This window comes from Carassius auratus, unplaced genomic scaffold (genome assembly GCF_003368295.1).
Source record: "Carassius auratus strain Wakin unplaced genomic scaffold, ASM336829v1 scaf_tig00215795, whole genome shotgun sequence".
Lineage (NCBI taxonomy): Eukaryota > Metazoa > Chordata > Actinopteri > Cypriniformes > Cyprinidae > Carassius > Carassius auratus.
Genome location: NW_020528247.1, coordinates 14,395 through 26,905, shown reverse-complemented (window position 1 = coordinate 26,905; position 12,511 = coordinate 14,395). Strand labels below are relative to the sequence as shown.

Genomic DNA, 12,511 nt, shown 5'->3' with positions numbered 1-12,511 from the left:
GGAGCATGTTATGGAGAAAGAAGAGGGGACACCCCAATAAAGGGACTACGCTACATATTTAATCCGATTCAAGTGAAACAAAAGTGCCACAAACTGAGAAGGCCAGGACAGACTTTGCATAAAGATCACACTTTCTACAAGTGCATCAGTGCAGAACTAATTTAATTGATGCAAACGGTAAGTACTAAACCTTTCATGCGATCATCTAGACTTACGGGCCCCATTTTAACCTTTTGGTGGAGTCATGAATATAAGTCTATTGTGTTAGCAATAAAGTGTCTACACAAATTCACAACCAAAGCTAATATGTGTCGAACAAGAAAATAAAACGTGACTGCTGCAGGAAGGAAAATGTGAAGGAAGAGGAAGGAAAAGTGCCTCAAGTCTCCAAACGCATGGTTACTTTTGCACATTAAGAAGCACATTAGTTACACACTAATAAATCACCCAGGAAAAAGAATATTAGAATATATTAGCATAAAAAAATATAGAAAAACAGAATAAGAAAGATGAAAAATGCAGACAAGAAATTACCAAAACAAAAGCAAAGCGAAAAGCGAAATACCAGCAAGTGTTGGAATTAAACGGTGGCTTCTCTTCCCACGATTTTGCCCACTTCCAGGTCAGCCATCCCTCGTTTCTCCTCGCACGGGTTTCTCTCCTACTTTACTCTTCTCCCTCTCATATTTCAGGTTTCTGCTAGTCCACTCTGCTCAGTCCTGCTCTCTTCTTTTACCCCCTCCTTCCCTCTCTCTCTCTCTCTCTCTCTGTGCCTTTTCATCATTCCTCTTCACAGACACCTCTCTCTTCCGCTTCCCTCCTTTCTTTACAGATAAGTGTAGAGAAGAAGGGGAGGGGGAGGGAAACCTGCACCGTAAAGAGAGCGGGACTTGTGTGTTACAAGTAAAGAAAAAAGAAAAAAAAGGGCCTCTCAATGAGAAACAGGCTATCCCAGTGTGTGATACACAGCTTAGAGAGAGAGAGCCGCATTGAGCCGGTTTCTCCACCCGTCGGGTGAAACCGCAATACTAGATGCTCTTAAAGCGGTGCGCTAAAAGACGACCTGATGTGAGATGAAGAAAAGTGGTGTTTATTAGTATGTGCATAAGTAGGAGAGAGTGAAGGATACAGGACAGATTGAGAGAGAGAGAGAGAGAGAGAAGGGGGGTGGCTTCAGAAAGAATATCTTTTAGTGGGAGGGAGAGAGAAGGAGAGTGGCAGTGAAAAGGAAGCAGAGGGGTGGATTTATTCACATGTTCACGTTTTCTCTCATTTGGGATCAATGTGCTGTTAATGTTACAGGAGCATACAGATGACTCCTCTCGGCTTGGTTACTGTACTTTATTCTCAGCGCGTCCTCTTGGTAAGGAGCATGTAATCTTGCACTTGAACTTGTAACTCTCTCCCTGGTCTGCAACCCCATCCTGGCCTCTCCCTGCCTGGGAACCTCCTGCAGGAGAAACACATTGAGTCTGAGGGGCAAGAAAGGGAAAGTGAACATTGATATGCAGAGCAGCGAGGTGTAGGAGAGTCGGTGCGATATCCTGACAGACGACTCTTCAAAAAGACATTTCAATATAATGTGTACATACAATAGTTTTTATCATTTATAGGAAATCATTTAGGCTCTGGTATCATGTGTCACAAAACCCTCCCCTCCCCCGTTTATCATATTTACATAGTTGTTGGGTAAACAATTGAACACAATAAACTACACCAGCATACATTTAGATAAGAGTGTTTAGACAACTTTATAATGAAAGTAGATTTTACACCAAAGCATATATTTCTTCTTCTATTTTTCATAAATTATGTCAGATCAATGCAGGTTGTCACATTTTTACAAATGGTCACAAATTGCCCCTTATGTGGCAACACACCCACCTTTGGGTCTTTCTTCTTATTATCATTGTCTAGAATTCTGTAACATTCAACAGCTTCATGATTTTAGTTACAGTATGTGCCGATAAAAAAAAAAAAAATGAGCCTGCATGGAGAAATATTTACTTAAATAAAAGGTGTGAAAATCCGCCCCCAATCCTCATATTTATATGTGCTTAGACTACATAGTCCTTCCTCACCTTTGTTTTGAGCAGAAAGGTCAATTCAAATGTCTCCCTTCAGATCTCAGAATCCCTATATTCACGTTTGTAATAATTGTGGTTCAAATGGAACAAGTTCTTGCTTTCCAGAACTACGGTGCCTGTAAGGTGACATGGTTGGTTCACTTAGTTTTGTGGTGGCCACAATATAATAACTCGTGAGAACGTGATAATATGTTGTGGCCACGAGATATTCATTTGAGGGAACATCATATTAACTCATCATAATATTATGTCGTGGGCACGAGATCATTTTGTCGAAGTAACAACATCCTTATGTTGTGGCCTCAAGATGTTATATTGAGAGAATGATATCCATTTCTCATGTTCACGACTTCTTATGTTGAGGGAACAACATAGTTTTTCCTCATGGCCACGAATTTAATGTGTAAACAAACCCGCGTGTCCATATAGCAGCTTCATAGCAAAAGGTCTCAAAAAGTCTGCCACTCTGTCAAAATAAAAGCCCCGCCTTAAATATATCGGTTAAAAAGAAAAACTTATCGGCAGATGCTGATATTTGAGAAAGGCTAAAAATCGGCCAATACAGTACATCTGTTGACAACTAACTTCAACATTCACTCTTATTGCAGAATTCAGAAACATTCTCCTGCAAAGCATACTGGGAACTAGAAATCCCCCAAAGTTTCTGTTAATGTCAATATGGTGCATACTGGGAACTAGAAATCCCCCGAAGTTTCTGTTAATGCCAATATGGTGGACTTATCAATGGACTGCAAGCAAATAACATTTGATATGATGTATTAGGTAATTTTAATATTGTGCTGTTCTGTTGTTTGAACTGTTTTCATAACCCCTATCACCACTGAAACATTTGTGACATTTTTTTCTCACTACTACCTGTGCCCTAGAAATAACAATGTATAGTTATTACAATCAGTTTCACAAAATATTTGCATTTAAAGGGTTAGTTCACCCAAAAATGTAAATTTGTTAATGTTCTATTCACCCTTGAAGCATCGTAGGTGTATGTGACTTTTTTTTCTTTCAGAATGATCAATACAGAGTTGCTTGCTCTTCCAAACATTTCATTGGGGGTAAGCGGGTGTTTGTTGTCATAAAACGTCTCCCACACAGCTCCGGGGGGTGAATAAAGTCCCTCTGGAGCGAATCCATGCGTTTTTGTAAGATAAATATCCAGATTTCAAACATAATAAACCCTTTTTCTCACATCTGCTGACTGTAGGACGCGGAAGACGTGCAGGCATTAGATGGAAGACGTATGCGTCGCGTCTGTGCCTCTGGGAAATGTAGGAGCAAAGTAAACAAAGTTTACTTAAGCAAGGAAAACCTCTTGGCTTATTTTGAAATCCTCCGACATTTTTCTTTACAAATCTTCGTTTTTTGCTTATAATTCGTGACTGGCATTTTGTTTTGTTCTCTCTCTGAACTCTTCGTTAACCACACAGCGCTGACAAAATACAGCATCTACCTGCATGTCTTCTGGTTCCCAACAATCAGTCAGCAGAAGTGAGACGAAAAGTGTTTATTACATTTCTGGATATTTATCTTACAAAATGCATGGATTCACTACAGGGAGCCTTTATTCACCCGCGGAGCTGTGTGAGGGACAGTTTATTACAGATGGGCTCACTTTATTTCATGTCTTCTAAACTGTTAACAACAAACACCTTCTTAACCCCATTGAAAGGCTTGGAAGAGTAAGGACAATTTTTAATATAACTCTGATTTGATTATTCTGAAAGTCACATGTGAGTAGAAGATGGACAAATTTTCATTATTGGTTGAACTAACCCTTTAAGCACATGCAGTTCATTAATATTATACAGTAGTTTTGTAAATACACAATGTTTAGACCAACAGAGCTTTACATTGTGTTGACGACATTGAGCAAGCCTTTAAAAGTAATCAAAATCACAGTCTCACCTCTTTGATTTCCCTCAACCAGAGTAACAAGGACAGATCACACCACACATTATCTCCACACAACCAGCGAGGCAGATCTTTGAGCACACTGCAAACATAAACAACTATCGATCTTCTTCAGAATTGGTGAGAGCTGAGATGGGATGGAAGACAGAGAAAAGACACGGTAGATAGCAGAGGTCAAAGAGAAGTGTGCTGAAATCTCTTTCACCTTCATTATAGAACCAAACTGGCCCTTTATACATAACATCTTTACTAGAGTGGGAGAACAATCCCATTAGGAACACTTCACTCCTAATGCAGACAAACTGTTCTTTTGCCCAAGGACAATCATTACCTGGGGATGTGCGGGGGATACAGAGGGAGTGTGTGTGTGTGTAGCTGTGTAGAGGTAACTGTGCATGTGAGGATGGTATGCTTATACTAGTGCTGATCTTGAAAGGCCATCGCTATCGATTACATTAAGCTTGCTGGGAGCCCAAGAAATCGATACATTTTTAAAGGCGAAGCAACTAGCAGATAGCATTTGTGAGTTTCAGTAATACAAACTGGATACAAAGAGGTTATTTTAAAGAAATTAAAATACACATAATCAAATAAATATTATTAAAATGCAACATATTTAAAAAATATATATTATATGATTTAAAATTCAATTTTTTAAATTATTTTAGTATTACTTTAAAAGTATACACTGTCTTCAGATATGATGAGCCAGTGCAGAAATCTTATATTGTCACAGAGCTCAACCGGGGCACCCAAAAATAGCCATTTGTACAAGCCCTCATTCATAACTTCCTCTTGATCATTTCCCATGGCTATGAAGCACCTGTGGTTTCTAATATGAGGTTATACGAGCTCTTTTGCCTCAGTAGCAATAAGTTCAAGAAAAAACCCTCAAGCTCCTTTTTTCAACCTCTGTTATGGTTGTGGATAATAAGCCAAGGACCTGTGGGCAGCTGGGAAATTAGGAGAATTATAATAATAATAATAATTCAAAGTATTCTACTTTCAGAAATTAAATGTGAAATGTATAATTTCTTTGGCATGTTGCCATACTGGCACAAATTTTGACCAAACTAAAATATTATATTATGGTCAGTCATGCTGCAGTCCTGCCCCAAACTCATCCCATTGGTCAAGCCACTGTTGCTGGGCTGGTTGGGATACTCAAAAAAAAAAAAAAAAAATGTTTTGATTGAGCCACAGTGTTTGGACTTTGGGGAAATCAGCCTACGGATGGGCAAAATGTCACATTCAAAACATTTTTCCATACTGAAGAAAAACGAATCAGATGCAAATGAATCAAGTACACAGATTTCCTTCATTATAATTCATGTAATGCCAGCCTCACAAGGGCTGAGGTGCCAGGTAAAAGGAATGCATCTCACTATTAATTCAAGAGGGATGCCAAATTACCCATGGCTCTTTGACCAAATTAATTGCTTGTTCAAAGGCGTCCAGGAGAAATCCTATCTGTCTATCATCTGAGAACTGGAATTACCCACTGACAAAGTGTCTTGAGCCAAGAATGTTGGAAAAAACAATGGAAAGAAGAACTCATGCTGTTTTCTAGGCCATTCTAGAATCAGGACATTTTCCATTTTCAATATGAGCAAGCTGACCTAACGCGCAGGTTGATGAACATGCTCTTACATCAGATCCCTACCCGGGGGGCAACAGAAAAGCAGCATAAATGAGAAAAAGGGATAAAGGAGGAATCAATTCTGCCATCTGCTGCACATCAGAAGAAGTTCACCTTCTATCAAAAGTTGAGCTTGTTAACATATGTTAATGCACTGTGAATTAACAAGAACTAACAATGAACAACTCTAGGCCTATTTTCATTTACTAACATTAATAAATACTGTGATAAATGTATTGTTCATGTTGGTTAATAGGCCTACATTAACTAAGGGAACGTTATTGTGTTGCCATTATATTTTTTTCATAGCTACTTACTTCCTAGTGCAATAGCTCTGACCATATTTGGAGTTTGAATGAATCAGCGTCATATTAACAGACATGGCTGCCTGTAGTAGAGTCGGTGTAAGCTGTAGTTTATGGATAAGGAAGTGAGTCATATTTTAATCGCTGACAGTAAAATGACGTTTTTGTTGGTCGACAGAGCCCAACGCGAAACGTGGAAACACTGGTGTACTACAACAAGAAAGCAACGTGCTTACCCAGATAATTAGCCTATTTCCAGTTTTAAGGACGTAGAACTAAAGAGAACGAAAAACATCCGATCGTTTTGGATTCAGCTTATATCGGTAAGAAATTACCTTAAGAACTATCCGTTATACACAATAACAGTTTTGCGTTTAAATTTCTTATTAGTTCTCTAGAAGTTAAGGGAATTAAGTTGTAAAAGTATTAAAGCATAAATATGATTTATGTAAAATGTTAAACTCCTAGTTTCACGATCGTACTTGTTACTGTAATTGGACAGCAACATTATGTTAAGATTTTTTAAAGTCTGAAAAAAATAAATTTGGAGACACCATATTGGTTTCATCACTCTGTATGAATTATATTTAGTAAATATAGGCTACATACACATAGTAGATATGATTTGGGGGTTTCTTTTTGAGAATTTCCGATGATGCTCTTTCCCAGCTGCTTGCTTGAAGCCCTTTAGTATTGCGTGTAGCACGTGACTGAATTGCGTGTATCCTGTGCTTTTTGCTGCTTATTTGCAGTAATTTTGCTCAAGCTTACTAATGGACTTATCAGTTTTACTTGACTAGAGTAAAATAAAATAATATAATATCTGATTATTGTAAACATAAGAACAAGCGGTTTGGAAAATAGATATCCAGATATATATTGTATGGAAAATTGCTTTTTACCTAAAATAGTCTACAGTGAGTTTATAACGGGTGATACATTGTATGGAGATGTAGAATGGACCGCCGTTCAGAGTCCATTAATAGAATATGTCAATGAGCTCTCCTTTTATTTGGCTGCTACTACTTAACAAAATCAAATTTAAACATTAAATACGACCTCTCTTCAAAATAAATTGTCATGATGTGTCATTAATTTACCCTATTAGTCATCATAGCCTAGACAAAACTTTCAGCACCTGTTGACCTGCTCAATATATACACATGAGTCAGCAGCTGTTTGTAGTCCATCTGAACCCATGCATATGACATTAGGACATTCTGCTTGGCTTAGTTTGCAGATTCTTTCACAAGTAGCCCAAACGTTTGACATGTAGGTGGAAAATAGATTTAATCTCAGCTCTATTTGAGATCTTTGAGCATTCTTAAAGAGACTTACTCTTGAATGAGTTATTATTGTATCACTCAGATCAGCACTCTGACTAATGCATGAGTAGATTCACAGAGTTGCCTAATGCAACAACCTCAGCCACATGTTTAGAGTGGCAGATATTTCTTTATTTGGTTTAATTAGTGTTATATAAATTATATAGGTTTACCTGATTTTTTTTCTTCTTGGAATTAACAAAGATTTGTGAATTGTCATAAGCAAGCTACCATGATTCCCAAGGTAAAACCCTAAGTTTAATTTGAAAAGTTGTTAATTGTAGAACGAAACATTTATTCATTTACACATAACTTCAACGTGGTTTTATTTAAAAGTGAGAAAATATTTACACATTTGAATTTTCTTAGTAAGAGCTCAGGCAGCTAAAAAACATCGGCTTCAAATGTGTTGGATATAAAATCCTGTGATTCATAAAAAATTAAAGAGTGGCCTAAGTCAGGTATCTTGTTCAGGAATATAGCACTATGATAATACTAATTTCTCTCCACTGCGAGTCCAAAGGATGCATGTTTTAATTGTAACTGTAAACCCTATTTAGCAATATGCTGTTGGAAAAAGAGTGACTTTTTTCCCCTCATTTGTATCTTATTTGCCTGTAATGCAAATTATGACCATGGAATTCTATCAGTATAACAAGTCTTTACATGTGGTGGAGCTGAGTAACAGATGACACAGCTTCAATAGGTGTCAGAGCAAAGAGAAAACAGTGCTTAGGGAAGTTCCTCTATCAGAGATGCCGATAGAGATGATCTACAAATATGTTGGTGTTTCAGGTTGTGGTTTAGCATGAGTAATTATTTATTTAATATGTGTTAATGTTTTTGGCAGGTGACTGGAAACTAAAATGCAATATGAAACTTTTTTTCTCAGCCCTTTATATTTGTAGGCCTTTTGTATGTTTTAATCTAATAAAAAATTTTTTACACTGAGTACAGTATTCAAAAAAAGAATGCTAAAACTTTTGACTTAAGGAGGTCAATCAGATTGATTTCCTAACTTTTGTGGTTTGTTAATTTAGGAAAGCCTCAAAGAGGATTTTACACTTTTGTTTTTCTTCACAGCTGTGAGAATGAAGAAGGAAGTGATTGCTGGTGTGAACTTTCTGAAAGGATTGGCAGTGGAGCGTGGAGGTGTGGATCAAATCAAAGCCAAACGTTTTGCATCTAAATTACAAGAGCTTCTTCTTGAAAAATTTACAGACCACTGGTACCCAGACAATCCTAGCAAAGGACAGGCGTACAGGTAAATGAAGAAAAGAAGATTTACTGATTTAGGAAAACTTATTATACTTTTCTTTTATAAGTTATATATTAAAGTTATAAGTTATATATTACACGTTGTTTTTAATTGTGATGTGTTTACTTTTGATCAATTTACTGCATCATTGCTGATTAAAAAAAAATAACTTACCGTTTCATTTGTTGTCCAAGTTGAATTTAATACTCTGCATGAAGTGATATCTGAAAGACCTACAAACTATAATAGCAATCATTCACAATTTGACCATTTTTTATTCCCTACTCAGATGCATCAGAATAAATGACAGAATTCCCTTTGACGAATCAGTATCACAAGCCTGCATGGAGAGCGGCTTAAAGCCAAGTGAATTGGGTTTTCCTCGTGAGCTCACAATATGGATCGACCCGTCAGAGGTGTGTGCGCGGTAAGTTCCATGTTTCCATGAAAGGCTTTTTATTTGATAAATTAAAAGAAGACTGTTTCCTATTGGCCTTTTTTATATTTTTTATACTTTACATTTTCTGTGAAGTAAGAACTTATCACTAAAAGCAGTGGTTCACATATCTATTTTCCCGCAGGTCTGGGGAGAATGGCCGATATTTTACAGTAGCTCAGTTTGCTAAAGTGGAGGATGAGAAAAATGACTTGAATCAGGAAGATACTTTTAGCCAAGTGGATTCTGTGAATCTGGATACATCGGACTACCACTCCGCGACCTCATCTGACTGCGGCTCAGCAGTCTCAAGTGATACAGAAGAGGAGGTGAAAGTGGGGCAGAGAACAGTGAAGAGCACAGTTCACACAACAAGATCTAAAGCAAGGGAACCTAAAGGGCCACGCAAGTTTTCTCCAGCTCAGGTAAATACCATTATGCATTTCCTAAATTTCTCTTTTCAGCAAACTACAGAACACTCAAGTGATTTTTTTTTATTTTTTTTATTAACTGCTATTATATTCAGTTCATGCAAGATTTGTTTTCTCAGCACTTTCTCAGACTGAATAAGAAAGTCATTAAACTAACATCGTCAAATATTTTCTGTCATTAACAGATCCCTGGCCTGCAGTACTATTATAACCCTTCACCGATGTGGCCCCAGTACAAGAAGAAGAGAGGCATGTTCTTCACGACTGTATGTGCACCGGCACCTTCTCCGTTCTTTGCTTACTACGTCGTACCCAAAGCCCCTCCGCGGTTCATTGTGCCTCACGCTGCCCTCCAAACCTGGGGGACATTGAAAGGGTAAAGAGGTCAGGACCAGTATATCTATAACGTAAGATGTATCTGCCAGACTGCAGGGAACTTTATAGCTTATCATAAACTTGAAATATAGTGTCAATCATGTAAACTATTTAACTTTTCACTGATTTCAATCATATTCTAATGAATCTTAAAGCTGCAATCCGTGACATTTTTTCTTTTGGTTAAAAATTATCCGAAATCAATACTTGAGCAAGTACATAACAAGCCAGGGTTCAAAACTACCGCCTTGCTGTAACCCGATTCACAACGGTAATATTATAATTTTTTTTTTCTCATTTGAGTGGTACTGGTGCTCACACCAGCTGGAATAATTAAATTGATCATTTTGATAGTGGATTATAATCCAGAAAGGGTTATGTGTTCATAAAACACCTGTGAATGAAATTAAATAATATTCCAGTTTTAAATGTGCTTCTGATTACAGATAGCCTGGGTTAAGCCTACACAAGATTTGAATTTTAAAGACAACCAGTGAAAAGGGAGCATAATTAGCTTTTTGTGTTATAAGAATTTCTTACATGAAATTCGCCTGGTATGACAAATCAGAACTTTTCAAGCAGCTTCAGTAGTGAGTGTTGAAATGGAAATTATTTTTTGGGGTAATTTGTTTTGGTAATTTTTTATTCATAGAATGCTTGAGTGATATTTATTGCAATAGAAAATTCTGAGTGAATGTAATTATTCAGTGAAATACTAAATGGAATCACATTCCCAAATATTACCAGCAGTACGGTTCAGGTGGGATAGTTTATGAAGTTACCTCTAAAACACCAAGCATCTTATAACTTTTCTATATAAAAAAAAAAATAAATAATAATAATCTCATATACTGAAGGTGAAGAGTGCCGTGTGGGTGAGGTTCCTTACTAATGTGAAATCACCTTTAATAATAATCATATCTGCTCAAGATACAGGAAGGACTGCATTAACAAAAACATTTAGTTAATTATGCTAGATGCTGTGCACAATGTTACCATTTACTTTTGCTAAATGGTAAGGATAATTGTACTGTTATTTATTCCAATACCACTAGGTGGTAGTATACATTGCCTTAAGCCATATTTCATTATCAGCCATATTTCCGCATTTCATTATCTTGATTTTTTGGTTGTACACAATAGATTTTCTTCTGATAGTAATTGTTTTGTGAAAACCACATGTAAAAATGTGTACAGTGTCTTCATCTCACAAGTGCTGTCATGTCTACCAGGACATCTATGAAATGATTTTGTCATCTGCCTTTTTAGATTTAGCTTTTATGTAATTTTGACTAATTGTTGTAATAGTATAAGTCTTAAACACTGGACTTTTACCTTTGATATATCATTATAATGTTTTATATAAATTAATTGTGTGCAATTTTGTATGTCAAACTTGTAACCTTCATTATTTTTTACAAATTTTTGGCAGTTTTTTGTGCGTATTTTTTAAATGCATATCTATGTGCTTTAATGTTGATTATTGGAGCTTTAAATAATGTTGTGCTGTTATGCAGTCACTGTAAATATTGCTTCTGCTTTAGCAATGGAGTAATGAGATCTTTTTTAAAGCTATGTCCTGATGTTACAAATATATATTTTATTACTAAAACAGTAACAGTTTTTTTATTTATTTGATTATGGTAAATAAATGTTACTTAATTTCTGAATTTTAACCGATTCTGGATACAATCAATTCCTGAATTGTGCAATTCACAGTATTCTTCATAGTCTGAAAATAAACAAACTCAGACTCTTTAACCTTTTTTTTTTTTTAAATCTTTACACACTCTTTATGGCCGGGTTGAAGAATTAAGCATTTGGTGAGTCTTATAGGCCTACTGTAGAGTCTAAAGGTTACAGGCTCTTAGTGATCTTTCTTAAGACCTTCTAACCTCTGAAATCAGGCCAAATGGTGGAAACTTCCTACCAATGTATTACTCTTCATGGGCTCCTATAGAGTGAGCTGGACTAAACACTTATTGGAATAATGGTTGTAAATTCTGTACAGGATGCCCTGGCGGAAGGATCCACATGGGGCAAGTGCGTCACATGGCCCAAGGTCATTACGTCATTCCTAGAGGAAGACAAGCAAGGATTTCAGCATAGAAATAGAATCTGCTTCAGTTCACTGGGTTTGAAGGAGGGGGATTGTAAACTAAAAAGAGAGAGCAACAAACCTCGTGGCTATGAATGTTTAGTTTCTGAGTTCCTGTCCCTCTTGTGTTCATCATGAAAGTGACAGTTTCATGTTTCATTTTCCAAATGGTCTATTATAGAAATCTCGTTACCAAATTCTTTAAATTAGGTGTCAGTGTTAAACAAGAGAACAAATAACTTCTGTGGGCAGTAAAGTAGCTGCTTGAGGACCACCTGCCAGCAAAATATGTTTTAAGGCTGAAAAGGAACTTTAAGAAAGGCTAAGTCTAAAAAAAATGCATTCCTTTTGATTGGTGTTTTGAAATGTTTCATTTACCTCCAAAAATTGCAACTTGTTTAAATAGGCCTATACGATATAAATATCACTATCGGGCGGTACACAAACAAACATGAGAAATTCCGTTAGTAGCTATTTATCACTTTACAAACTTGTCAAAAATAAATATTGTGTGTGTTTTGTGTAAGAAAAAAAAAGTCACGCGGGAACGGATTTGTGCCTCGAAGATACATAAAATCATTAAAAAGTATATTATAATTGGAGCGCTTTACCTATACACAATTAACTG

The 12,511-nt window shown here is 36.5% G+C and overlaps 1 protein-coding gene and 1 long non-coding RNA gene across 2 annotated transcripts in view; one reads left to right on the top strand and one right to left on the bottom strand.

Moving 5' to 3' along the window:
- The window catches only part of LOC113095815 (uncharacterized), a 30,431-nt gene extending 28,888 nt beyond the window's left edge, over positions 1 to 1,543 (bottom strand). The window contains exon 1 of the long non-coding RNA XR_003288419.1: positions 566 to 1,543. This is a non-coding gene — a long non-coding RNA (uncharacterized LOC113095815). The remainder of the gene's footprint in view (positions 1 to 565) is intronic.
- Positions 1,544 to 6,141: 4,598 nt separating this feature from the next.
- LOC113095816 (maternal B9.15 protein-like) lies at positions 6,142 to 11,461 on the top strand. The gene is made up of 5 exons (XM_026261185.1): positions 6,142 to 6,283; positions 8,369 to 8,549; positions 8,833 to 8,970; positions 9,125 to 9,404; positions 9,596 to 11,461. Exons 2-5 carry the CDS (start codon positions 8,377 to 8,379, stop codon positions 9,788 to 9,790), a joined length of 786 nt encoding a protein of 261 aa, XP_026116970.1. The 5' UTR covers positions 6,142 to 6,283; positions 8,369 to 8,376; the 3' UTR covers positions 9,791 to 11,461.
- Positions 11,462 to 12,511: the final 1,050 nt, after the last annotated feature.